Source organism: Podospora pseudopauciseta (genome assembly GCF_035222475.1).
Source record: "Podospora pseudopauciseta strain CBS 411.78 chromosome 2 map unlocalized CBS411.78m_2, whole genome shotgun sequence".
In the NCBI taxonomy this organism is placed as follows: Eukaryota; Fungi; Ascomycota; class Sordariomycetes; order Sordariales; family Podosporaceae; genus Podospora; species Podospora pseudopauciseta.
In genome coordinates this window covers 3,445,328-3,472,118 of record NW_026946663.1, presented here as the reverse complement: position 1 = coordinate 3,472,118, position 26,791 = coordinate 3,445,328, and the positions used below count along the sequence as shown (strand labels likewise).

The 26,791-nt window shown below is 53.8% G+C and overlaps 5 protein-coding genes across 5 annotated transcripts; 4 read left to right on the top strand and 1 right to left on the bottom strand.

The window, feature by feature from the left end:
• Positions 1–6: 6 nt before the first annotated feature.
• QC763_209480 (uncharacterized protein) lies at positions 7–2,283 on the top strand (the record flags this gene model as incomplete). Its single annotated transcript, XM_062909998.1, has 1 exon — positions 7–2,283. One exon carries the CDS (start codon positions 7–9, stop codon positions 2,281–2,283), a length of 2,277 nt encoding a protein of 758 aa, XP_062768862.1.
• A 9,718-nt stretch (positions 2,284–12,001) lies between these two features.
• Positions 12,002–18,524, top strand: VIB1 (heterokaryon incompatibility protein). Its single transcript, XM_062909997.1, has 3 exons — positions 12,002–16,042; positions 16,105–16,482; positions 16,544–18,524. Exons 1-3 carry the CDS (start codon positions 15,180–15,182, stop codon positions 17,370–17,372), a joined length of 2,070 nt encoding a protein of 689 aa, XP_062768861.1. The 5' UTR covers positions 12,002–15,179; the 3' UTR covers positions 17,373–18,524.
• A 1,425-nt stretch (positions 18,525–19,949) lies between these two features.
• QC763_209460 (uncharacterized protein) lies at positions 19,950–20,930 on the bottom strand. Its single transcript, XM_062909996.1, has 2 exons — positions 20,504–20,930; positions 19,950–20,449 (listed from the first exon to the last, which is right to left on the bottom strand). The coding sequence occupies exons 1-2, from the start codon at positions 20,578–20,580 to the stop codon at positions 20,107–20,109; spliced, it is 420 nt and encodes a 139-aa protein (XP_062768860.1). The 5' UTR covers positions 20,581–20,930; the 3' UTR covers positions 19,950–20,106.
• Positions 20,903–22,544, top strand: QC763_209450 (uncharacterized protein). The gene is made up of 2 exons (XM_062909995.1): positions 20,903–21,465; positions 21,527–22,544. Exons 1-2 carry the CDS (start codon positions 21,423–21,425, stop codon positions 22,036–22,038), a joined length of 555 nt encoding a protein of 184 aa, XP_062768859.1. The 5' UTR covers positions 20,903–21,422; the 3' UTR covers positions 22,039–22,544.
• Positions 22,545–22,661: 117 nt separating this feature from the next.
• Positions 22,662–26,703, top strand: FAR11 (Factor arrest protein 11). The gene is made up of 4 exons (XM_062909994.1): positions 22,662–23,974; positions 24,034–25,260; positions 25,317–25,446; positions 25,506–26,703. The coding sequence occupies exons 1-4, from the start codon at positions 22,888–22,890 to the stop codon at positions 26,557–26,559; spliced, it is 3,498 nt and encodes a 1,165-aa protein (XP_062768858.1). The 5' UTR covers positions 22,662–22,887; the 3' UTR covers positions 26,560–26,703.
• Positions 26,704–26,791: the final 88 nt, after the last annotated feature.

Sequence of the window (26,791 nt, the reverse complement as noted above, 5' to 3'; positions counted from 1 at the left end):
GTACCCATGGCAGAAACCGAGCGAGACACCGAGCTCCAGACTTTAGAGGCCATATTTCCAGAGATACAAACGCCCAACAAGGAGGACCCTTATACCATCGCCCTCGAACTTCCCGTCACCCCCTCGAAGCCTGTCATTGTCTACTTTCCCACCGCTTCCAACGATGGTCCACCTCCAGATCCCACCGTTGGACGAGCCCCAAATGGCGTCAACCCCCACGCCGGCCCCGCCATAGCTGGTGGCGGCCAACAGGGCGAACCGCAAGTTGACTCCCATGAACTAGCCCACCTCCCATCGATACGGCTCGAACTTTCTTTCGGCCCCCGATACCCCCGGGAAGAACCTCCCAAGGTTAGCATTTCTACAAATCCGCCATGGCTTCCATCCGAAACGATCAAGAAGCTCCAGGAGGACGGTCCGAGGCTATGGGAGGATATGGGGCGTGATATGGTCGGCTTCAGCTACATCGACCACATACAACAGGCGGCCGAGGAGATATTTGGACTGGTTGGTGACGGAGATGCGTTGGAGGTTGACCCGAGCCACAGGATTGCCATTCTCGACTACGACATCAGAGCCAGGAGAGCTGCTTTTGAGAAGGAGACCTTTGAGTGTGGTGTATGTCTGGATCCCAAAAAGGGCGCCTTTTGCCACAAAATGATGGACTGTGGGCACGTCTTTTGCGTCGAATGTCTCCAAGACTTTTACAACAGCGCCATCAAAGAGGGGAACTTGGCGGCAGTCAAATGTCCAGCACCCAACTGCGCCAAAGAACGTGAAAAGTCACGGTCTCCCTCGGGTCGAAAGCGGAAAAAGCCAAAGGTCTTCATCAGCCCTAGCGAACTGCTCCAGATCCCCATCGACGAGGACACCGTCAGACGCTACGTGACGCTCAAATACAAGACCGAGCTCGAGTCGGACAAGAACACGATCTACTGTCCCCGTCAATGGTGCAACGGTGCCGCCAGGTCGAAGAGGCATAAACGACCTACCGGCCTAGAACTCGCCGACGCATCAGAAGACGACGAAAGCTCGACCTCTGAAGACGATGACGACGACGACGACAACGAAGAGACGCCCGAAGGTGAAGTCGGAAAGTCGAAACCGTACAACAAGACGGAGGACCTGCTGTCGATATGCGACACGTGCAGCTTTGCCTTTTGCAGCAGGTGCATGCAGTCGTGGCACGGGGAGTTTGTCGGCTGCCGGAGGCCAAAGGAGGAGCTGACGGCGGAGGAGCTGGCGACGATTGAGTACATGAAGGCGCACACCACCCCTTGCCCTACGTGTGCTGCCCCTGCGCAGAAGACGCACGGGTGCAACCACATGATTTGCTATCGGTGCCAGACACACTTTTGCTACTTGTGCTCTGCGTGGTTGGATCCGGGGAATCCGTACCAGCATTTCAATACGGCGCCTGACGGGAGGGTGACGAGCTGTTTTATGAGGTTGTGGGAGCTGGAGTTGGGGGATGGGGCGGATGTGGGTTATGGATTTGCGGGCGGGGGGGCGGGGAGGCCCGCGCCGGCGGTGGTGTTTGATGAGAGGGTTGAGCAGTTTATTCCTGAGATTGAGGAGGCTACGGATGGGGAGGAGGAGGAGGGGGAGGGGCAGGATCAGGGGGTTAGGGGGAGGCCGGCGGTCGCAGCACCGGTTCAACAGCCTCCTCTTCGGCCACCGGCACCACAGCAACCGGCTGGTGGTCCGGCGCAGGAGGTTGGGATTGCGAGGGAGGGACCGCTGGTGTTGAGGATTGCTGCTAATAACCCGGCGCCTGCTGCTCCTGCTCCGGTGCCAGCGCAGGGAGGGGGGAATAATGCTGGGGTAGCAGCAGCCCGCGGAGGTCCGCGTGGGAGACAGGGAGCTGGTGGTGCGTTGGCTGCTCGAGGTGGGAGAGGAGGTGTACATCGAGGGGGACATCAACAGAGAGGTGGAGGTGGTGGTCGGGGAGGTCGGGGAGGAGGACACGCCGGCTTCGGACCCGGCGGACAAGGAGGCCATAACAGAGGAGGTGGCCGAGGGGGTGGTGGTGGTGGCCACCGGCAAAATGCTAATAATCAGGCACAACAGGGGCAGCGTCGTAATAACAACCAGAACAACCAGAACCAAGCAGGAGCTGGGGGAGGGGAGCATAACATGGTGGAGATGATGGAGATGCTGGATGGGAACGGGGAGCTGGACCCGAGACAGGAGGAGTGGGTGAGACGGTTTGTGAGGTTGGCGTTGAACGATGAGGAGGATGATTTTAATGAGGATGATTTTGATTTTGTGGTGCCGAGGTGAGGGTTTGGGAATGGGGGGTTTAGCATAGCTTTTGGGTTTGGGTTTGTGGGGGGGAGGGGGGGGTGTTATTCAGGTGCTGGAGGTTTTGCATTGGTGTTGGTGGTGAATATAGCTAGATGGAAAGAGATTTACAATGGCATTGTGTTGGGTTTGGTGTGTATGTAGAGTCGAATGGGAAAGTCCACAAATGATGATGATACCCCGTACCCATTACATCTTCCAGCCAACAAGCGGGCAACACTTGAAGAGTGCGTGTGATGCATTCCTTGGGATTTTCTTTGGGGATGTCTAGAAAGAATGGCGGCATGGCATACGCTAAGTTGCCAATGAGATTCTGATGCATCCAAGTGCGTAATCTGAGCATGTCATGTGGCATAGGTAGTTAGATCGATGAATGGAACTGTGTTCCTGACAGCATCAGCTACGGGCTGTGACTCTTACATTTCTTGAGGGAGGGGACAAAAACGTGGAGAAATGGTACGATATGATGGAGGGGACGGGGAAGTGCTACTGTTGCTACGGTGGCTTTTCCCCCCTTGGGGGCAAGCGAGCTGTGGTAGAAGGAGAGGTATGAGTGGGAATGAGGAGTAGGAGTGGGAAGAGAGAGCTAGGTCGGACACGGGTATGCTACGGTGGCTTTCGTGGGGGTTCTCGCGTGAGGTGAGGTTACGAGATAGCGATGTATGCCTCACTATCAAGCTTTGTTGGCCGTTGATGTATCGTAGAAGACTGAAAAGAGAGCAACTTGAGACGGGTCGGTAAGTGCGTAGGTAGGTAGCTGGATCGCTGAGTAGGTAGGTAGGTAAGGTATCTCAGCAGAACACAATTCCCAGCCCCCCTCCCCCCAAAAGCCAACTGTACATAAGGAGGACGAAAACAGCAACCTGTTCGCTACCAGCTCTTGTCCCTTTTCCCTCTCTGCTCCCGTTCGTTCTAAGGCACGTAACCGCAGCGGATAAATGTGAATTATTCTACTAGGTACTATCCAGTCTGTCCGTCGGACAATCCGAGATTCTATTCTTATACTTTTTTTTACCTACACTATCACTTTGCATAAGTAGATGTTGTACTCGTCTCCGGAAAACCTCCGTCGTCATCAGCCTTACCTTTCACGTATGTTCTCTGGGTCCGGGTATACAACTTTAACGTAGGTAGTCTTTTCCGTCCCATAACAGCCGAGGAAAAGGGGGGGCTGATTGGTAAGTAGGTAGGTATGTAGGTAGTTAGCCCCCCATGATCCGGCACCGAAGAGTAGGGAGCAAGGGTAAACAGCGGCAGGTTCTGAGATGCGTTGCCTTGGTTATGGCAAACACTGGCATCCAGCCGTTCCTTGTCAACAAAAAGAAGCATGAAAAGGTCCGGTGACTGACGCCTCAAGTCTGCCTGTCTGTCTGGTAGTTACCCTAATGCCAGAAGTCTCGTCCCGGTAGCCCTGATGATACTCTACCTACCTTTCCTACTCCAAAACCCTTTAGTGGCCGAATAAAATCTCTTTTTGACATCTCCGGTAGAAAACAAAGGGAGCAATCAGACTACTGCACGCTATGATGTCCCTTCTTCCCTTCCCTTTAAACCCCCAACCAACAACCCACATTTGTAAAAAAAAAATCTCTCCGCAGTTGTAGATAATAATCACCTACTCTTACCCACAAGTGTGACACTACAACACAACACTAACCGCCAAAAAATGCATCTCTCCCACATGGCATCCCCCCTCCCCCCCAACCTGCAGTTTGTGGCTTGCGTTAGTTTATTTTTTCCCTCTCTGTCCTGAATGTGTGATTGTATTTCTCTTTTCGGTCTTCAAATACTACCCTAACGTCGTGACAAAAAGAAGCAAGGTACCTACCACCACCAAAAGAAAAAAAAGTTACAAAAAACACACCATGATCATCATCCTCAATTTTTTCCCCCGTATTTTCCGTGCGTTCGTTCTAGAGTCTTTCCAATGTCAAGAATGCATGATGCAGAATAACAACAACAACAAAGACCATTCCAGGCTTTCCCCCCTCCTCCCCCCCCCTTTCCATGCTTCTTCTGGTTCTCGGTTCTCGTATCAAACAAGGAAAGCCGAAACGGACGGACATCTTTTTGTGGTTCGGGAGGGAGGGAAAGGAGAATATCCACTTCTTTTTCTTACTCTATCACTGAAATATGTCATTGTGGTGTGAGCCTACCTGCACCTCTGTGTGGGTGACTGTACCTAGACGGCCATTTTACTGGTTCTGTTGTCAAATAAATGCCCGTAGCGGATGGATGGAAGGAGGGAGGGGAGGGAAAAAAAGGGATTGGCCGCACGCACACACTGGCCAACAACACCACCTCGATTCGGTGGTTGATGGATGGCTGGGTTGCGATGGCCGGGTGACATTCTTCTCCACGCCCATCATCATCATCATCATCATGCTGCTGCTCATCATCATCCTTCCCTTTTCCCCCTCCGTCCCTCCATCGCCCCCCTCTTACCTACCCATTCCTCTCCTCTTCACACACACTCCCCCCTTTTTCTTTACCACGCCCCCCCAGTGGTGGTCGTACCGATCTGGGCGGGCCTAGTAGTAGCACACTAGCTATAAGCCAGACCAGACTGCTACGACGACGGCGGCGGCGGGTAGGTCAGTCATTCAGGGTCGGCTACCACTTTCTTCGCCCTTTTGTTACGTGGGAGAAATACGTATTGCTACCATGATACCTTCGCGGTGGGAAAAGAACCGCACCATGATCCCTATCTGCATCGTGGAAAAGGACTAGCCACCACCCGAGTTTAGTTATAGTAATAGTTAATTATTCCGAGTTGCAGCGAGAGTTGAGGTCATAAACTTTCTTGTCCGGAGTAGTAGTGGTAGTCGTGTTTGCCGGTATCAAGGTAGGTAGGTAGGTAGCCCCCTTGCTGCCGTCGCCGCCCCCTACACGCTCGGAGGACCCTTTGCCATATGGAGAGCGTCGGTTCCGGTCTGTTAAACATGCAAGCTTTGCAGGAAGTGTCGAGACGGGAAGGGAAGGCATGGGAAACCAAAAAAAGGAGGGGGTTCAGCTAGTCGCATACGCTGTCGGTTTGCTGTTTGTCTCTCAACTGTACTCTGTTTCTGTTCAGTCAGTCCGTCACACAGCTACAAGAATGAGTGATAGCTGTTCTCCTTGCCTGCCAGAGGCGAGAGTGGAGGATGGGGAGTGGCCAGAAAGGCATCGATACTGAAAGAGCATCGCCCATGTAGGGAGGCACCCCAAGTCCCTTTGTCAACGCACTGCTTCTGCTGGTCAAGCATTCCCATCACCTCTCCCAACCCGCCCCCCCCCGCCCCCCTCCTATACGAGTGCGGAGCAGGTTCGGTGTCTTGTTCGACCGATGATGCCTTGTAGGCGGATCGGTTCCAAACATTTTCATACTGCCCCCTTTTCGGGTCCCTGTACTGACCAGAAAAGGAATTTCCACAACCCATCTGGGGAAACATGACAACGGGTCGTCTCTCGCCGCTTTCCTTCGAGGTAGCAGTTTTAATCTGTATACATACCGAACTTTGCATGTGTTTTCCCTTCGTCGTCGCCGTCAACCATGTAAGGAAGTCGAGCATATGTCGGTCACTGGCATGTAAATATCCATGCCGAAAACCCGACCGACCAAGATGTCAGATGCATCTCGCTCGCGTGTTCCCTCTTGTGCTTGGTTGCCCCATTCCACACCCCCGAACATACTGTCCCTGGCTTTCGGAAGAATAGAAGGGGTCATAATCAGGACCAGCAGGCGGATGATACCACAACCATGTCGGTTCCGTGCAAGTTACGTTGCTTGCTGCTCTCCACAGCCGAATAGATTAGCTGTACAGCTGCACGACGCACAGCAGACGCATGTGTTCTCCCCTTCTCTAATCTTGCTGATGTTTGTGAGCCAGAACTTACAGCCTGCCGGCCCGAACAAGATGATGGGTCTCTTCCAGGATGGAGTCGAGACGCCTCTGGGGCAGTCTGGGACGAGATCGGGGGGCCCAATGTCCCCATGTGCCCATCTGTTTCGTTTTCGTGTTTCTCGACATCCTGGCCTGTACATAACCAAGTTTGGCCGTGTGATTTCACGCCTCTTTCCTTTTGCTGGTGTGCTTAACCTGTTCCTGGCAGGTCTGGCTTGATGATGCTTCCAAATGTGGCCATCAACGTAACTCAACCAAAAGCGCAGGGGATGCTGTTGTCTTTTCGGTACTTGATTCCGCAAGCGTGTCCAGGGGGCCTTGTTCTGCTCCGGGGGATGGCTTGCTGGCTCGAGCGGGGGAGGGTGTGCCACACACTTAAGCTGTTTCCTGTTTTTCCTTGGACGTTTCCCCTTCGCTTTGCTGTTTTGGACCATAGCGGTAGCACGCCGGCAACAAGGAGATGATGGCGATGAGGCTATCGACACTTGTCACGGAGATTAACACACGTGCATTGATAGGGTCTCATTGCCCAATATGCCTTCCAGGTCTCGTCGCTGTCGAGACCAGGCCTTCCTGGACATCAGGACGCAGTGCGAGTGGAGCGCGCCTTGACGGTTTTGGCCCATCGCTTGCGCTGCAACGTCGCCCAGCGCAGGGGAACAAAAGCCATCTCCTCTTGGCGTGGGTTTATTGCCCACCAACTCTCCACAAAGGGAAAAGGACGTCCAGGGCCGGGGAGGGGCACCGTTGGGCTCAATTCCGGAAGCAAGCGGGCGAACGGGGGCCTTCCCACATTCCACCGCCAGAGGGTAGCGCTGAGAACCGTTGTTTTCACCGTCTCCGCGAACGTTTCAACTGTTTCAACACCTCCCAGCATCCAGACGTTGGGCGTAAACACTGGCACGATCGAGCGCATTGAAACATATGGAGCACATCTGCTGGGGCTTGTTTCCCATGGTTGCGTCGCAAGATCTCATCAGCCAGATGACCGTCTGAGCATCCCCTGTGATGGCAGTGTTCCAGCGTTCCAACGGCGGGAGGATCGCAAGACCAGCGTTTGGGTTCATCTCAACTTCATCGTGCCATGACGATGGTCAACCAGGGGTGGTTTGTGGTGATGTCGAGGCCAGATGCTAAATGTTGACCTTCCCGAGCCCGCTGATTTGTCGAGCGGTAAGAAAAATGGGTGTCAAGAGTCAACATTGAGATGAAGACTTTGTGGAACGCGAATAAGCGTTTGCTAAGCGGTTGGCCGGCTTCTCCATGCGTATTTTTCTTTTCTCCAACCCTTTTCTGGCATAGCACGAGGTGGCTTGCTTGCACCCTGTCAGTCACATTGAGATTTGACAGCTCTCAAAGACTCCGTCGCATAATCATCTTTTGATGAACATTTTCGTGTGCCAATGCAGCGCCGGTCGTGACAAGAGCGAGCACTCATAAGTCCAGTCTGCAGTAGGCAGGTCGGCGCTTTAGTTTTCGGTGGCTCTCTTTTGTTCTTCCCCCTGGCTGCATATCATCCATCTCCACTGCCATCGAGAGCTCCGGAGTGTTCACCTGGGGTCCCTAGGCTCGCCGGTGGCAGCTCCCCAAAGAGGACTGGACTGCCGGCACCAGGTCAGGCAACCCAGAAAGTACCAACAGGGGTCCCCGCGGAGGTTTTTGTGTTGGCTTTCGGGATCACGGCAGACCAAGGCCTGACGAGCTTGACAAGCTGTCACAAGCTGCTGGATAGCGCAGATAGTGGGTTGGGGAGAAGCTCAGCAGCACCCGCTCTGGCCCACAAGCGAGAGCGAAGGACGAGGCTCGGGGGGTGGGCCAGATGACGCCAAAGAATAACGTTAAACGGCCAAAGGTCTCAGACGACTGGTTACTGGTCTGGAGGCGTCAGGAATCAGGAAGGCGAAGCCAATCAGGCGAGCTGTGAGCTGCTGCGTGCTGCGTGGCGCAACACATTGCGGGCGATAGCCATGAGCGTCTTGACTGGTGCCTGCTGCGTGCTGCTTCGTGCTGGTTGGTGGTAGCAGTTGGGTTGGCGGATCAGAGGAATTTGGGAGGAGACATGTCATCGAGCAGTGCGCCACGATCAACGCAGCCGCACCTTGTTTTCCTAGCTGGTGAATTGGTAGACGCCATTGGCTGGGAAATTAGCAGCGCCGCCGAATCGGCCCTTCCAGGCTAAAATCACCAGCTTTGCAATAACGGTGCCCCTCTTGGTGTATATGGCCTGCCGCCCCCCCCCCCCGGATTCGATTGGCAGGGTATCATCCCGTACGTGACTTTTGCATGGTGCTGAGATGGAACTCACGTCCATCCATCTCAGCTCCCCAAAAGGAACAGCACGCACATTTCTGTATCGCCGAACTTCGCAGAGTCTGGATTGTGGGAAGGTCTTGATCCGATATGCGTGTGCCATCGTCGTTGTCTTTGTCGTCCTCCGGCCAGCGGTCTTGGCAATGAGGTTGAAATCAGAGAACATATGTCTCACTCGCCGTCTTGTTGCGTTATGCAGACAGAGGGGCGCCCTGAGCTTACTGCGGGGTACAGACGCATATCACGTTGGGTCCGTGGTCGAGGTTCCTTGATGTGCTCGAGCCCGGCAACGGTGTGCTGTCTGTTTTGTTTTAATATCGACGAGATGGCAGGAAGCCAACTCTGTGTTTCTAGAATGCTTCTGTTGTTCCTCTGCGACGATCGAGAAACCGCTTAATTCAAGATCGACAGCATGAAGATGTAGCATGTAGATTGAAACCGCCTACGACGACTTAACCCCAAGGTTTCCCAAGCTATCCAACTGAACGTTGGGTGCTGTGGATAGGGCTGCAGAGCCCTCAGCGATACGGCAGCCAGAAAGAAGCGTGACGCGGGCCACTATCGAGTGTTTCTTTACTTAGAAAACCGCAGGACATCCTCGCCGAGCGGTCTGTGAGGGAACCATCTTTGGTGATCCAGGTCGAGAAGCGACCCAGGAATATGGGGTGGCCCGGCTTAACTCTACACCCCTTGTGAGGGGCGGTCTTATCCGCACACACACTGCTGAACGTAGACGCCATGTGGTCGACCGCCTTTAGAACCGAGTTATTTTTTTTTGTAGTCTCCTGCCTTCTCGGTCGTTGAAGAGTGGTCGAAGCTTGGAGCGGCCCTGATTCCGGCGGCACATGCGAACAGAAGAGAGACCCATACCGTGAGCTTGGAGGATGTACTATTCGTGCGTGTATGCACCATCTGCGTCGCTTGTAAGCAGCGTCGAAGGAATAGGAAATACATCCGGGTACTTGGTGCGAACGATGACAGACGAACAGTTTCGCGCGGATAGGCTAGAGATTTCAGCGATACGCGATCATAAAAGATATCCAGGGTTGGACAAGGCTGGGCGGCACACACAGCTATCTCGCCCGCCCAATGATAACCTGCTCTAAGCTGCCGGGATATTGGCTGAAATGCATCCAGGCGAGTTTGCCTTGGACTGATTGGGAGACCGACAGAACTTTTCGTTTCTCGTCTGGAGCATCAGCGAACCCAAGTGCTGCCCATCAGGCCGGAATATATCTGCTGCTGAAGAGATAGGTAGCAAGTACTGTAGTATGGCATGTAATGGCATATGTTCGTGCATCTTGCTGTGGCCCCGGGGCCCTGCCTACTGCTGCCCCACGACGGGTACTGCGTAGTAGTCCAACATTTTGGGCCACACAGCGTCGGCTGCGGCGTTTTCAAGCTATGCGGCAGATGAGAACAACTCCTTGCCGTGTGATTATCGTACTGCAGGATGATTCAGCGATGACAACCGGGCCAGGCCGCAAGACAGGCGTTGCTCCCCCTCCGCGGCGGCGTAGAAACGGGAATTGGCCGCAGAAGTGGTTCCTCGATTGAGAAATGGTACACAAGTGGAGTCCAGGATCTTCGTGCAGTGGAGGTGTTTCCGGTCGGAGCGGGCTGCTGAATACGGCCTAGGGTCCTCCACCACGAACTTTGGTTGCTTGTCGAGGGACCTTTGCCAGCCGCTCAGATTCCTGAGCACCAACTGCTCAGTGCCTGCCTGGAGCATGACAAACCACCCCTCTTTTCACCCTGGGCTTGTCTCCATTCCCGGAAGCAGTGTTCGACTCCCGGCGTGCTTGTCATCATCTCCGTTGCCGGCCGCTGGCGGGATGGTGATGGATGATGCGCAGCACTCAGAGCCAAACTTGGGCGGTTCGGCAATGGGCGGGACCGATATTGCTGAGCAAGACCAAGCACAATAGATAAAACATACACCAAAGTTCCCGACAAACGGCCTACCTATCGTAGATATCTTGAAATCTTGCTTGTTCACCAGAACCCGCTCGGCATGCTCACCATTGGTTGAGGGGCTGGTCGATCTTGTTGCAACTCGAGGTCGGTGGTGTGTATGTGTGTGTGCACACGCGGGGTGGCTGCCACTGGCAGGCCGAGAGATGACATCGGGCCATGGTTGCAGGGCAGTGCCGACCCCAGGTGTCATTGCTTGCCCAAGTCCCGAGTGCTGGACATTGACATGATGGTTTCGTGGTTGCACCACCTCGATATCCGCCTGGGGCTGCGCCGTGTTCAGACACCGGTCCTGCCAAAATGCCCCAAAGCAGCCATCACAAGGGTGATAATGGGCGTACAACCGTGACAACCTCGCGTACTTGCATAGATATTGTCTGTGTGATGTACGTCCACGGAGAAATAAGAGCGCTGGATTTTTGTGTTTCTTGCTGGGCGACAGCGGGCTCGTACCAAGTTGAACAGGGATTTTTGGTGTGGTTGACAAGCCCTATATTAGCCAGCACATATAGGCTTAAACCGACCGTGTAAGATGGAGACTATAGGGGTCAATCTCGGTCAGTGTGCAGTACGAAAGCTATTATTGACACGCATACCAGACCAGAGCAGCCAGCTTTCGGGGCCGTCGAAGTCCCGAGCAGCATGTGCAACCGAGAATTGACAGGACTTATCTGGTAGCTTGTAAGAACTTTGGAGACGGCAGCCTCGAATCTTCCGTGGTTGCGGGCCGAGAACTTTTGAAGATCGGGATATTACCGTGGTTTCTGGGGATTTGTATCCGTAGTTGTTGTTGGTTGTACGCCGATGTCAACATGTAAGCGGCTGTTGGAGCGTGAAACAATAGAAAACGCCCCTCGCACTCGCCAAATGCACGACTCCAAACTCAGCCTAGCCTTTGAGGGAAACAAGCCAAGTTTTGCTGTTTCTTGTTGTCAAGGACCAGGGGCCTCGTCATCGAGAATCGTGACATTTCCAACGGTTCCTAGCTCAGCATCAGCACAGCTGCTAGACAGCCGACAAAGACCAAGCGAGCCGTTTTAGCCCGTGGAGCGGTCAGAATGTGATCAGAGTGGCATTGCCCCTGCAGCACGCGCGAAGAGCCCTTGTTGATGAACCATGCGAATGAGGTGAAAACTGAAGCCGAAGCCGAAGCTGAAGCTCAAGCAAGGCAACTGACAGATATCTGTATCGCAACCGTGTAAAAGACTGTCGCACTTGGTAGCTCGGCAGGTCAGATCGTGTTCAGAAAATGGCCGCTGGTTCCTGGCTTACCCCGATGCAATCGTGATTGTAACGTTCGCCAATGCATGGAGTCGACGACAGTGTTGCAACCGACAGCCACCGCCACGGCAATGACCGGGTGCGCTCGGTGCGCTCTGCGACCTTTTGGCGTCCCTCTGCCCCTCAGGGTGCTTCCGCTTCCGCTCGACCAAGAGGAGAAAAGAGAGAAAAAAGTTAAAATCCTGATGGACAAGCCAGCGCCGTCCAACAGCAACTCCAACCCCCCCACCTTGCATCTAGCGTTGGACCGAAGACCGTTGACAAGACTTTTGACTGATCGGGATCGGGGGTTGTTTGTTGTTTGTGAGCGAGTGACATGTTAAAAAGGCGAGAAGCAGCTACGCGTCGATACCTACATAGTAGACATACTCACCGGTGACAGGAGAGGAAGCTGAGAAGCTGTAGTAAAGGTAGGTAGGTATAATTATGACACTGCCTGAATACAGATTGTTCTGTGTGAGACAACATTGTAGCGAGGAAGGCGCACCCGTTCAACCACCGAATCAGCCATTGGAAGGCATCACCCACACACCCACACCTTTTTGACCTGTCACTCCTCCACTATTTCTTTTTTAGAAACACCACTGGGCTTCTCACTCACTTTCGACATCCTATTCCCCAGCCTGCGTGCGATGCAATTTAAAATACATTAAATACCACACCTGGGAGATGCACATGTGGCTTCGGGATACCAGCTTACGACCTCCTTACGACGACCTCCATCAAGATCAGATTCTGCTGCTGCCTCTCTGCCAGCTCGAGGACAGCAGGTGGCTTGGAAGCAGTGACTCTCCCCCATTCGACCATCTGGCTGGATATTGCAGCAGTAGGTGGTGGCCGAGTTCCACCGCACGGAGATCGAGATAGCGCGGACGAGCTCGTCTGCTGCCCTCCCTGTCACGACACATATGCACGATACAGCAAGGACTAAGGAGCTGGCCTCTGAGCATCACTGAGAGGTTGCTGAGCTGTTGCCAATCCCGCCCACCTGCTCCAATCACAGCCAGCCTCCTGTCGGCCATGCGGTTCTAGCCACGGCTCGCATTTGAAATCGCATGACCGCTCCTCTCCCATAACTTATCGCCGTGGCCTTTGCGCCCAAGCCGGGTGCCAGGCACCAAGTTCCCTTTCGGGAATGTCGTCAAGCGGCGCCGTTTTCCCACCTCCGCATTTTGCTGCTACTGCTATGGCGGCTTTCCGGATGGTCCCTGTGCTGCACTACAACCAAATCGGGCCATGCGGCATGGCCGGGGTTACCCAGTCGTCTGCTCCTAGACTCGAGTGCACCTCCTGACAAGAAGAGAGAGGCCATCACGAAGAAATTATATCACTGATCATGGTCGCCGAACCACCTACCGGATGGCGGACGAGAAGAAACCCAAGACCCGTAACCTGCATCTCGCCGCCACACACAAGTCCCCGAAGTGATACCTCCTTTCTGATATACCATCTTGCTGTCGAGTCCTTCGCCGACTCGTCCGCTGATCACTTCTTGTGCGTCCTTCCTGCCCGAGCAGCAGCAGCCAGCCAGAGACACTGCAATGCAGGCGGTTGCAAAAGATTCGACGTGCCTCGGTCCACTGCGGGCCCAGGCACTTTGCTCTCCCGCTGCCCATTGTTGCCCATCACCCATCGTCTGCTCAGGACCTCGCGGCCGTCGCGGTCGTGATCAAATGACAAAGCGATGTGATATCCACAGCAAGCGTCCGAGGCGGTTTCTTTATGTTGCTGCTGATTTCGTTTAAAATCCTCTGCCAATTGTGAGGTGTCAAAGGGCGTCCACAACGGTGGCCAAGAGTATAAAAGGCCTGATATTGCATCTGTCGTCCCTCTTTTCGGCGGACGGGCAGCGCGCGAGAATGCAAGCAAGGAGCAGCAGCAGCAACACCCAGCACTGGAGGGGAACTGGGGAGGAGGGGATGGAGGAGGGGGTGGGCAGGACAGGGCAGGGGTGTGTAATTGTGTTTTCCATCTCGAGCCGAGCTGACTGGGGTCCACCGGGGGGCGCTCTGGTTCGCCCTCTCCACCCCGGTCGAGAGCAATCTCGTGAACCGATTTTTTTACCCCCCTCCTCGACAAGAGACCATTCCCTTCTGAAAAAGCAGCAGCAGAAAGGCCCTTCGCCGGCGCGTTTATTACCCAACGGTCTTCTAGAAAATTGCGGGTCGCTAGCTGTTCGCCCAGAGCCCTCGGAGGATTCCTGGCCTAATCAGATGCCCCTGTTCGCTCGGCCGACAAGGTCGACAACCGGGGGCCCTCTCCTACCCTGGCCTTGGATTGGACGGAGGAGGGGCCGAGGGGGTGCTTGCCGTCTTGTCCGCTCCTCCATCCCCTCTGATCGTTTGGCTTGGCCAGATGTGCCCCCCCGTGTATCCATTCAGACCCCATGCGCCGTCCGTCCAAACACCCACCCACAAGTTCTGTGCCCGCGGGTCATCCCCCGAAAGAGATAGTCCACAGTTATTCCGAGAAAAACGTTGTGCGTCAATGGGTGGTAGGGGGCTGTTGATATGTGTATTTCTCTTCCCGCTCGGCAGACAGGTGGTGCAGGACAGGGGGGGGAGGGGCATATCAAGTAAGTACCTAAGCAGAATGATGCACCTCAAGGTCCTCATACCTCTCTGATCACTCACTTGCCCTCCTCCTCCTACCGGCCCCGTACCTCCACCCCTCCTTCAAACCCAAGTGGGGACCGCTGGTGGACACAGCAAAGACCGCGTGAAGTTGCTTGTGCGGACCTGTTGACGGCCCCCTGTTTGGGTAGGTGGGCAAGATTAAGGGAATCGGGTGTATGCTCTGTTTTCTCTGCTATTCCATCGCATGTATAGCAAGCTACACCTCAAGCAGCTAGAAGTCATATCAGAGGCTTCAAGGAGGGCGTGGTAAAATAGCAGAGCCTGTCCTTGAGCTTCTGGGACGGTATCTTGCCCCATCTCGACTAGCAGGGGAATTCGGGCTTGCCTGCCAGATCGCCCCGTTCCTCACCCTCCTTCCCTGTATGGTTGGAGCACCTTTTCGCGCGACGGGCCCTGCAAGCGTTGTTAAACAGTTCTCCCTACCATCCCATGCTTGAAGGCGCCAGGGTATGCTTGGCCTCGCCTCTGTCCCTTGTCGCCCCCGGGGCATTGCCGAAGCCTCTTGTTCTCATAAAACGGTTCCCCTCCACCTCCTGGCCGTATTGGCTCGTACATACATATACATACACGCTGCCCTGCAACCTTGCTGTAGGCTGTCATCCTATCCTTTACCACCACTTTGTTGTTGATCATCCACCGACATCCCCATCGGCATCATTGCAAGAAGGACCTGTGAAGCGGGACTTGACACTACGAGGCAGGTGTTGTTCTTCTCTTTGTCTGTTTGGTAATCTGGGTGGGAGCTGCTGCGGAGAACTCTGGGCTGCTCTAGGGGAACAGGCAGGTTCCCATGTCAGCCACGGCGACATACACGATGGCAGAGCTGAGGGCTGAGACTCAACACGGTAGCCTCTGGTCCAACTATGGAAATCCCGTTCAGATGACGGGCAGATTCAATCCTCAAGATCCATCCGTACCGCCACCAGCACCATCGCATCTCGTGCGTCCTAGAAGTCGCCAACACACCATGGACTACCCGCAATATCACCACCCCCGGCCCGGCCAGGAGGAGGGCGACGGATACGACCGGTACCCGCACCCATCTCTGATGAACATCCCCAGCATCAACAGCCTCAAAAGGCCATACTCCCAGGTTGACCAGGCACCCTATACCGAGATGGTCCAGGACCTGCGGGAGGACTACAAGCCCTCCAACCACGACCAGAAACTTTTGTCGTTCAAGAAAGTGGGGGACAAGCACACCATCGTCGACGCGAAGGGACGGATGCACGAAATGGAGATTGACGCCCAGCTCCACGGCATGTTCTTCCTGTCCGAGTTTCCCTCGGCTGCGGGTGACGGCAACGTGTTGAACGCCGAGTTGACGTGCTATCGGCGCAACTTGTTCCAGATCAGCGGCAGCCTTTGCTTCCCACAAGTCCCATTGTCGGTGCTTCTGGAGTCTGGCGAGACCAGCCAGATCAAGAATATGGAAGTCAGCATTTCCGCCATCGAGTCTGTCGATGGACACCCAGTCCGGTTGATCGTGATCCCATGGAAGACACCGCCACCAAACTCGCCTGAGGTAAACCAGGCCCCAGACCAGGAGCCGCCCAATCTTCCCTTGATTCCATGGGCGGAGGACGAGGATGACACAAGTGGCGAACACTACGCTATCTACCCGATCGGATGGCGCCGTCTCCAGTTCAGAATGTGAGTTGGGGAGCAGCAACACTGTTATAAACATGGGAATGAGTCACTAACCAGGTTACCAGAGCCACGGCGAACAACGGCCGACGGAAGGAGCTGCAACAGCATTTCGTGTTGCACCTCAAGCTTCACGGAACTTTGGCAAATGGACAAAAGCTCGTCCTCTCGGAGCTGACAACGGCACCCATTGTGGTGAGAGGCAGAAGTCCGCGCAACTTCCAGGCCAGAAAGGAGATTCCTTTGTTGGGATCTAGTGCCGGCTCGCGGGGCCAGACTCTTGTTGAGACTGGCCAGGGAATCGTCGCCCAGGCGGTTGTTCTCAACAAGCCGCCACACGATGCCAGACCTCGCATCTCGAGCTTGGACGGACACGTTCCCAGGGGAGCCTTTACCTTCACTGCTCCGAAGCAAATGTCGCAGAGCCCGATGCAGATGCGGTCAAAGTACGTCCCGGTCCCTTCTCCATATCTGTTTACAATGAAACTTGCTGACAAGTCAAACTAGCTCTTATCCCACCACATGGAATCCTTCGAGCCAGGTGTCGATGCCACACAACCCAGGTTCAGCGACATACCCTACCGCGACAATGCCATCCGAGCCCTACCCGAAGCTGCCGCTTTCTGGCGCGCCTAGCTACACAGCTGAGCCTCAGGAGATACCCATCCAGCAGACATCGATGCCATCCGTTCAGCTCTCCCTTGTCTCGCAAGATCAACAGCCACCGCCGATCCGAACTCAGTTCGCTACCTACGTGCAAGCAACCTCCGCGCCACCACACTTGTCTCTGTCGACGACCGCCGATAACTCGCTCAACGTGCCCCGATATGTCGACAGCAACCCCCGGCCATCAAAGTCGCCGCGTCATGCGAGCCACCAGTCGGTAGCCTCGTCCATTTCAAACGACACAGCCCCAGGAGAGTACCGTTACGGCCCCCCTCAATCAGCCTACGCGGCGAACGACATGAGCCCACAGTCACAGCACCCATCAAGTGCTCAGGGTGGACCTTCTCAATACGGAGCGCCCTCGCAAGAGAACAACACTTCAGCGCCTTCGTCGGCCACAGCTCCCAACGCACCGCCGCCCAGAGACTATTTCCCCTCTTCGCAGAGCTGGACCACCACGGCGGGCGAACCTTCAGCATCAAGCGTCTCATACAACAATGGTAGTTCCGACAGGCCCTACGCGTTTCCGAGCGTGAAGCCCGAGTCGCATCAGCACGGCCACCAGCAACAGCAACACCCTCACCCACCTCCACCCCCAGGCTCTCATTCTTCCGGGGCCCCCGGAGGTGTTTACGGCGGGGTTGGGCATTATGCCTGGAATGCCACTTGAAGATAACTACGGTTCAAGGAACCATAATTAACTATCGACGGGGCTCGAGGCGCTAGACATGTATATTAGACGCCACACCACACATACGCTCCTTTCACCACCCACTTCGAGTTACTCAGGACGTATCCAATCACCATTTCAGGAAAATCTCTTGATTGAGGAGGACAGAGCACATGGGAACAACAGCGTCCGCGAGAAATGAGATCTCAACAACTCACCCGGACTGGATCGTGATACCTTTGCAATTATTCACGAATAATGCTGTCCGGCTCATCAAAAAGGGGAAGGGGGGAGCATTTCGTATTTTTGGCAATGGTTTGGGGTTCTGGTTTGGCAAAATTTGGTTCGCATTTCACAAAGAACACCGGCCTTTGGTGGGTGGGGGGTGTATTGTTATTTATTTTGCTGTTTTCTTTCTGGATTTGCTTTGCTCTTTTCTTGACCGGATATCCCCTCTGTTGTTCTTGTTCTTTTGTTTTGGACTTGGTTTGCAATCGCACACACATCATTTTTTTGGACCGCATTTTACCCTCTCATATATTTTTGTCATTGTGTTTTTTTTATGTTAGGATCGATACCACACCCCTTTTTTTTAACTTCTATCATCATTTTGCTATATTATCTATCTTTTACTACACAATTCCTCTATTTCGTTCGTTGCGAAGGCGGATGTTTCGAACGAGGACAAATCACCACTACATATCAGACGCACAAATGTCTATCTCGTTATTCTGGTCCGCTGTTCTGTCCGCCTCCCTCACCGTTTATTATCTTATACGCTTCCCAAAAGAAGGGCGATGACAGTTGGGAGGTAGAAGGGGGGAAGGCACTCTCAGCTTCCGAGGAAGCTGTCGGGCTTGCTCAAAACTCACTTGTACATAAACATATATTTATGGATCAGGCAAGTCCGAGAAGAAAACATGTACTACTCGAGGACGACAACAACCAGCTGGCCGCCGCGTGCGCGAATTCGCAGAAAAATATATTATCAAAATTTTGGATCAATTGTTTTGTTTAACATGGGGAGGTGCTTGATGTTGCTGCATGAATGAGCGACTTTGAAACAGGAAATACTCCGTACTGGAGCCGCATAGTTGCCCAATTAAGACCAAACATTGGGAAACATGGGGAGACAAAAAATAGCAGCACGGCATAATTCCGAGGAAACAAAAAGATTTACGGTAGTTGGGCAGTGACGGACGAGATGACTGAAAGAAGATGGGTTTTCCGTTGAGATTTGTTGACTCCCAAATGCACGGCGTTTCCAGGTTGGTCAGGTAAGGTATACCCCTATCCCGTGCGCGGATTTCGGACTGCGGTCCTCCGAACATGGATGTCAGTCAGGCATCGAGCATGGTCCGTTTTTTTCGGCCGGGGGACTTGGTACGGTAGGGGAAAAAAAGAGGCCGCAGCTTGGGGTTGGGTTGGGAAGGCATGTTAGGTAGGTATGTTTCAATAGTCATGTCCGATCTCGGGCTATGCCTTTTGTTTTTCTTGACATCACCTGCTCAAAAACAGATCGATCAATTCGTGCAGAGACAGAAACAAAGACAAAAAAGTTCGGATGAACGGCTTTGCTTGCTTGCTTGCTTGCTTGCTTGCTTGGGCATTGACCTCCCGCCCGTCTTAGTTACACGCCCCCCTATGTACACTATCTGCAGGAAAAGAGAAACATTGTTTACACACAGACCTTCTCCTCTTGTGTTTCTTGTCAAATTTCACGGGGAGTTGAGTCAAACTTGTCAATGGAGAGACAGGGGAAAAAAGCCGTTTTAATGCAACGTTGTGGGGGATTGGCCGCTGACATAAACCGTTGAGTTGAAAGTTGGTTGGTTAAGTTATAGCACGGGCTTAATGGATCGGAGTTAAGATCTGGGGTGGGTAGGAGAGAGGTACGAGGGAACGGGAGCTTGGGCCATATCATGGATGGTTGTGTCGTGATGGTGCTAACGACGGACCTGACCTGACCTGATGGGGTTTTGTCGGTGATGGTTTGGGTAAGTGGGGATTGGTAGTGGAAGGGGAGGTTGATGAGGGAGGTTTGATGAGGCATGTGACTGTGTGGAAAAGAAGTTGCTGGAGATGGATGGTGTTGAAAAGGTAGGGAACCCTAACCCAGGTGTGAGACATGCTGTTCTGTTGATCGCAAGGCAGCTGAAGGTGATTGGACGAAGCAATCGAATTGAATTGAGATATGCTAGACCTCCTGATGGGTGAGTATGGAAAGAGTCTGGCTCCATGAGCAAGCTTGCTCATCACCAAGCCTTGAGTAAACTAGATGGCGATGCAAGTTTAGACGTAACAGGGCGTCTTCATTATTGACGTGTCACACTCGGAGCCCATGTAGAGTGCCTGACTTTGAAGTTTTTTGATGGTCGAGATGCCAAAGCGTCGATGTGAGGCTCTGGACAGTCTTTTCCGCAAGAATCGGGCGGGCAGCTTCTATTCCTGACTTTCCATCGCTGGTAGGAACCAGTTTCCTCCGCTTCCTCGATGACTTGCTCGTGAGACTCTGTCAAAATAAGCAAGCCACGAAAGCATATCACTACACCAGACACAGCGGCATCTTCATAGAGATTCCTTTTATTTATCTCTTCCATTGCCTCATATGATACAATCCTCCCCGCTCTTTACTTTCCATGCCGTACTCATACACATCTCTCGTGTGCCCTCCATGTGGGTATCTTCCCCTTTTGCCATGCCTCCTTCTCCCCCATTCTGCCGACACCCCAGCTTAAGCACTCAACCTCCTTCTGCCTGCTGCCCTTCTCCTCGCAATTGTCTTCCTCCCGTTCTTGGTCTTGATCCTGCTCAAAAACCCGTGTCTCCTTTTCTGGATCAGGCGACTGGCGTTGGCCATTGTTGGGCGGGGTCCGCAACGGACTTGCATCGACTGCATCGCCGGGTTGGAGGAGATGGAGGTGGAAGAGATCAAATCGAGGACTCCTTCGGCTCCACTGCTAGGTGATTGTTGCTGGAGGATAGGTCCCCGGGACAGAAGGGTCTGAGATGGGGCGCGAAAAGCGGAGGGGGTGGGTGCAAGGGTTGGGCGGAGGGTTGGGAGGGAGGAGAAGGATCTAAGAGAGGGTTAGTATTTGGTGGGGGAGTTATAGAGGGAGAGGAGGATATACCTGGCGGTGCACCTAGGAACAGAGGCGGTTGGCCGGAGCGCCGTCCTGAGGAGGGATGATACGGTTATTCTGACCATTTTGGCGGTTACAGAGGGGCTGAGAAATGGGGTTGGAGGCTGGGGCAGCCGAATTGACCGAACTCAATCGTTGCCGCCGTCGTCGGGGTGTCGCGCGTGGTGATGGCCTGCCGGGATATGTCCGGCCGAAAGTTTTGGGAGGTTCGGCAAGCAAGCTTGGCTTCGGACCGTCTGGCAGATGGTGAACGGCTGTGGCAGCTGGTGCGTGAAGCTTTGCGGCTCAGAAGCTGGAGTGGGGCTGTGGGACAGCTGACGTTGGAACAAGGCTGCCGTCGCCAAGAATATTTACACTTTTCACCTGGAGCACCACAGCCTCGCTCACAATTGTTCTGCTCAACCTTATATTCTTCCACCGGAGCAAAACCAGGCAGAAAACTTCAACCTTCACCTGATTCACGAAGTCACAAGGCCAAGTACGGCTTGATTGGAACCTACTCTTTGAGGCGCAACTCTGCCAGTTTCACTCGCTTGCCCTTTTGTCCCTCTCCATCACTTCTCCATCAACTGTCTGCTCACTTTCGCGACCTTCATCCCCAACATCAACCGTTCGCTTGGCGACCAAAGCAACCACTTTTCGCAACCTCCTCGTTAGCAAAGCTATATTCTGAACAGCGCATCACGACAGTCCAATACTTCTTGTCTCTGTCTTGCAGCCTCTTCGCGCGACAATCCGTCTCAAGCAACTTGAACCATCTTATCTCGCGCGCAAACCTCATCGAGAACCTCGCCAGCACAAGTCGCAAGTCGCAACTCGCAACGGTCAAGTACGCATCTGCGGTTCACCCCTCAAGAATCATTCAAGCATCGCTCAAATTACCTCCCCCATCGATCAAGCACGCACAATGACTTACGTCGACGATACCAACACTCGGCAAGCCGCTGATGGTCCGTGACTAATCCCCGTCAAACGTAAGGGCCGAACCACCTTTCTAACATGATTTTTCAGCTGCTTCAAAGTTTGTCAACTGGTACTACAGCCAAATCAATGAGGGAAAGGGCGTCAGCCAGTCCTACGTGACCAACAATGACACCTACAAGAACGCCGGCCACCCCCCTGCCGACATCTGCGTCAACGGCCTAGTCTGCCCCACCCCAGAAGACTGGGAGAAGATTCTTGCCCAGCAGCGCGAAGCCCCCAAAGCCACCAACGACAAGAAACACGTCAGCTACGTCGTCGACACCTTTGATGCGCACGTCATCAACGCCGATTACCGCTTTGGCGCCGCTCAGAACCTGATCGATATTCACGGGCCTAACGACGGCGTGAGGATGATGATCATGGTCAATGTCTCTGGTACGGTCTACTTCGGAGTCAGCAAGAGGAGCAACGAGGAGTACTCGGTCAAGCAGCATTTCAACGATGTGTTTATTCTGGTGCCGAACTGGGATTCGCTGGCCAAGCAGTCAAAGTATGGGAAGAGGTTTCTGATTGCTAGCCAGACGTACAGGGCTTACTAGAATTGAGTTCTGGGCGCGAGGTTGAGGGCTTTCGAGGGTGGTGACTAAAGGGCGATCAGAGACTGGTGGAGCAAGGGCAAGATTTCCGTTTCAGGATTGGGGGTTGGGAGTGCTTTTGGCAAAGGCATGAACAGCTGATGATGAAGGATACAGACAATAAAGAGCTGTAAGTGGGGCGTCTGGGAAGCGAGAGCGGAGGAAGTAAAGCGTGGAGGATCAAACATGGACGGAACGGTAGAAGGGAGATAATCGGCTTCTAGGGATACTTGGGAAGGGAGATTTTATGTGAGAAGGAAAGATTGGGATCATTGAAAGGGACATGCATAGCGGAATAAGGAAGCGTTCGGGTTTTTGTTCTCTTTGGCACTACTGTTCCTTTTGATTTTTTGTCTTATATGATTGTGTTGGCGTCACGGGAAAAAGAAAAGGGTATACCACGTTGCGGAGTTGAGGATTGTTTGAAAGATGCTCTATAATAAAAAATTGCATCCTTTTCTGCTGATGAATATCAATGAAGTTGATGTGAACAAGGGATCATGCAGTGTCCCACTTTTGATTAGATTGTAAATGACCCACTTCCCGCCATTAGTACACCAACACTCTGGGTCCTGCCGCCCAAGGCTGAACACGAAGAGCTTCCCTCCTCGTCCGACGTCAACGTTCCGTGACACGAAATCAAAAGATTATTTGTACTTTCAACACCTCCGACGAAACTAGATTACGCAGCCATTTCAAAACACTCGCTATTATTCAATTAATCCCCCACGAAAAATGACAGTACTCCTCGCAACTTCTTGACCGCCGAACCATTCATAGCTTTTGTGGGGAGCTTCCAGACGAAACGATATCATGAACTCACTCTGGCCATCCCGTGCCTCGAGCGCTGCGAATGACGCATCCAAGAAAGGAAAAGAAGCATCGCAGCCACCTGCAGCTGAGCCACCAGCTCAGAAAACAGGAGTCGACCAAGATGGCACGGTCGATGCCAGCGCTGCTGGCCCCGCCAACACATCAAAACCACCCCCTCCTCCTCCCACATCCCTGGCCAAACGCCCCCTCCTCGTCCGTAACCAACAGCCCTCAGCACCTTCCATTCCCCCAGCTGTCCCCTCTGTCCCCGCACCACCGATTCCAAACACAGCTAACAGCAACGAGACCAATGATGCCTCTCAACCGCAGCAGCAGCAGGGTCAACAATCCCAGCAGCAGCAACAACAAAATGTCTCACCAAACGACTCCCTTTCGTTGGCACAACTTAGACGAATTGTGAACGACTTCCCCAACAGAGAACCGATAGCCTACGACTACGAATACACCGACATGGGCCCCCTCGAGGAGGAAATCGACGAGTGGTTCATGTATAATTTCTGGCAGTGGGTTAGGTTGAACGCTGCGAACAGGGCTTTTCACACGGCGTGGGGGAAGTACTTTGCCTCGCCCGAGTCTTCACCTACAGAAAGCCAGGCTCAGCCCCCGCCGGGATGGGATGAGGTGGATGTTTCGAAACGAAAGGAGTTTATCACGAGTATTTTGGGGCATATCAAGCCGTTGAGCGATGATCAAGACGATAGGATGGTCAGAGGGGAGGCGATTGGGGCGGTGGTGTATCTTGTTCTGGGGCGGTGGACGGAGACGGTGACTGTTAGGAAGGTGGGGATGCTGAATGGGGTTGTGGAGGGGAAGTGCAAGAGTGCGGCTACGAAGGTGCAGTTGGATGCTATGAAGGAGGGGGTGAGGGTGTTGGCGGAGTGTGGAGGGGTGGAGGTGATGTGGGATGCGCTGAGAGGGGCCTTTGAGCCGTTTTGGGCGGATGAGCCGCCGCAGAGTTTGCAGATGCAGGCGGAGGAGCTGATTCATTTGATGACGGTCATGTATGTCGTTATTCAGGTCACTCTGGAGGATTCGGAAGGGATGGAGGAGGTCAGGCCGAGGTTGCGTAAGTGCACCTTTTTTCTTGGTGAAGAAAAGGGAGACTGGTTGCTAACATGTTTGCAGTTGCCTTGAACCCCAACCTGGTGGACTTTCTCATGCTGGCGACGGCAAAGCTGAGGTGGGATGAGGCTGGGATTTTGCCACAGACTCAGATCTTCCTCTTGTTTTGGAAGTCAATATTGCTGGTGTTTGGTGGTATGAAGGAGCTTGCAGAGACGAAGAAGGCGACAAGCGAGAGGGAGATCAACGAAAAAGACATGGAACTGATTACGGCCTCGCCGTTGGACTACCACGTATTCCGACAGGAGATTACATCAAAATACCCAGCATACGTCCCGCCTCAGCCAGCAATTCCATTGGAAGCAGAGCACACATCATTACTACCTCACTTACCCAGTCACCCACCCCGAAACACCGCCCAAACTGGGATTATCTCCGGTCCTCCTAACCAGACGGGAGGAGGATCGATCCTTAACCAGCCCGTTCATATTGCGACACCAGCGCCATCACCACCCCCGAGCCCGGCAGCCGGTGGTAAGGGCGCAAAGAAACAAAACTACCAAACCAACCAGAATTTCCCTTTCATGTACCCACCGCTTGACGCGACTAGTAACAGCGCAGGTGGGAAAGGAGGAGCAGGGCTCCAGGATCTGCTGGTGGGGAGGAAGTGGGAAGGCAGCGATGTGCCAGCCTCGATCATGGAAGCAGGAGAACTCTTCTCTAGGAGAGTGCGTATGACGCGGGCTACTCGGCAACTGTGGGACGAGAGAGAGAAGTTTCTGAAAGAGGGCAGGGGTGGTGGCTGCGAGGGAGCGGATGAGGATCTCATCGATGAGCTCGACCTTGACGAGTTGACGCTTGAGGAGAAGGAGGAACTGGGCTTGGTGAAGCCAGGAGACAAAGACGGAAAGGCGTCCAGATCAGGAGCGGATTATGGCCCCAGGGAGGTTGACGACAACACCAAGCGGCGGTTGGATGCAGTTGAAGAGTTTTACAAGGAGGCGCTGCCGCAGCTCCAGTCTGTGGTTGTGGTGTTGCTGAAGCAGGTACTGGCCATTGCTAGTAACATGGTTATTGCCAGTCCTAATGGGCAGCAACAGGGTGGTGGTCCACCTGCCGGCCGGGCTAATGGGCCGAGCCAGGCGCCTGGGCCTAATGGGGCCGGCGGGAAGGGACCTGATCCGGGTTCGCCCTCAGATGCAGATGTGGATGAGATGAGGAATCGGGAAATTGCTGCCAAGGCTGCCACGGGTATCCTGATCCTGTTGTTGAAGTGGCTGAAGCTCTCTCGTAAGTTCTTTGCAGGAGCGAGCATTGTGATGATAGTGTGCTGACATGGGCCTCAGACGTTCTAAAGTTCGAGTACTTGACACAGCTCCTGTTGGATTCTTGTTACATTCCGCTGGTACTCAAGTTGTTTGCTGTCCACGACGTACAGCAGGTTGTGGAAAATAAACTTGATCGTCTCGAGCATAGGTGTGTATATCTTCATTCGTCTTGGTTGGAAGTGATGGGAAGCTGATATGGTAACATAGCTTCTTCTACTTTTGCGGCTCTCGGGCTGGCGTGATACCCCATCCGGGCATGCCTAACCCTACAGCTACAGAATTCGAGGATGTCGAGGAAGTCAGTGAGGAAGAGGACGACGCGGCCCCCCCCCCCATCAAACGTCGTCGATCACCAACAACCACACCTGATCAGCAAGGAGCGTCCCAAGACGCACAGCAATCGTTTGATGCACAACAGCAACAAGCACCCCCCACGCGCCCAGAAGTTGACGAGCTCGGCTACCCCGTCAACCCTCTCCCCAGCGAGCCCATCACGGACTTTTCGCGGCGAAACTTCTTTTGCCTGATCAACTATCTACGAATCATGCAAAAGATCTGCAAGAACAAGGCCCACCGGAACTTGCTGCTGGTGCAGTACAAGTCATCCCCCATCCTCCGCAAGACCCTGAAGGTTCCCCAGCAGGAACTACGGCTGTACACCCTCAAGCTCTTCAAAAACCAAGTCCCCTACTGCGGCCGCAAGTGGCGGCAGTCAAACATGCGGGTAATCACGGCGGTTTACCTTTACTGCCGCCCAGAACTGCGAGACGAATGGCTGGCCGGCTCGGATATCGACGCAGAGGTTGAGGAAGCCCTTCCGCTCGAGCAGGCCCTGCGCAGTCTGACGCACTGGTTCAACGTGAGGAAGTACCCGGAGACGATGGCGGTTTATGACCGGGAAAAGGGGAAGAGGGTGATAATGGAGAAGATTGAGCGGTCATTCTTTATGAGGGAGATGGAGAAGCTTGATCCGGGAGGGGGATTGGGGTTGGGGTTTGGGTTTGGGGGGGATGGGTTGATGATGGGGCCGGAGATGATGATGATGGGGGATGAGCAGATGGGTTATGGTTATATGCTGCAGCAGGCGCAGATGCAGAGGGAGTTGCAGCAGCAGCAGAGTTATCAGCAGATGATGCATGCGCATCAGCAGCAGCAGTATCAGGGACAGGGGCAGGGACAGCAGCAGCAGCAGCAGCAGAGTGGAGGGTGGGAGGGGGAGGGGGGACAACCCGGACAGGGGCAGGCTTGGGGGATGTCTTAGGGGAGAAAGAGTGTGTATAGGCGGATGATGGGGTCAGATGATGGGTAGTTCCTAGGCTGTCAGCGGTAGCTTTTTGATGGAAGAAGAGCGACTAATTTGATGGGATTCATCATCAACTTTGATCCAATATTATAGTTGTGCCGGTCGATAAATGGTAAAGCAAACGATCCAAGGCATGTCATAACTATGTGGAAGGAGGGGGTGGGTTGGGAGCAAAAAGCTCACCTGCTTA

What these genes read in the sequence shown, in the direction of transcription:
- VIB1 (XM_062909997.1), top strand. Translation starts at nt 15,180, where the DNA reads ATGTCAGCCACGGCGACATACACGATGGCAGAGCTGAGGGCTGAGACT. An exon ending in CGCCGTCTCCAGTTCAGAAT is followed by an intron (nt 16,043 to 16,104) that starts GTGAGTTGGGGA and finishes CCAGGTTACCAG; the next exon opens with AGCCACGGCGAACAACGGCC. An exon ending in CCGATGCAGATGCGGTCAAA is followed by an intron (nt 16,483 to 16,543) that starts GTACGTCCCGGT and finishes AAGTCAAACTAG; the next exon opens with CTCTTATCCCACCACATGGA.
- QC763_209460 (XM_062909996.1), bottom strand. Translation starts at nt 20,580, where the DNA reads ATGGTCAGAATAACCGTATCATCCCTCCTCAGGACGGCGCTCCGGCCA. An exon ending in GTTCCTAGGTGCACCGCCAG is followed by an intron (nt 20,450 to 20,503) that starts GTATATCCTCCT and finishes ACCCTCTCTTAG; the next exon opens with ATCCTTCTCCTCCCTCCCAA.
- QC763_209450 (XM_062909995.1), top strand. Translation starts at nt 21,423, where the DNA reads ATGACTTACGTCGACGATACCAACACTCGGCAAGCCGCTGATG. An exon ending in CACTCGGCAAGCCGCTGATG is followed by an intron (nt 21,466 to 21,526) that starts GTCCGTGACTAA and finishes ATGATTTTTCAG; the next exon opens with CTGCTTCAAAGTTTGTCAAC.
- FAR11 (XM_062909994.1), top strand. Translation starts at nt 22,888, where the DNA reads ATGAACTCACTCTGGCCATCCCGTGCCTCGAGCGCTGCGAATGACGCA. An exon ending in GGAGGTCAGGCCGAGGTTGC is followed by an intron (nt 23,975 to 24,033) that starts GTAAGTGCACCT and finishes ACATGTTTGCAG; the next exon opens with TTGCCTTGAACCCCAACCTG. An exon ending in GAAGTGGCTGAAGCTCTCTC is followed by an intron (nt 25,261 to 25,316) that starts GTAAGTTCTTTG and finishes CATGGGCCTCAG; the next exon opens with ACGTTCTAAAGTTCGAGTAC.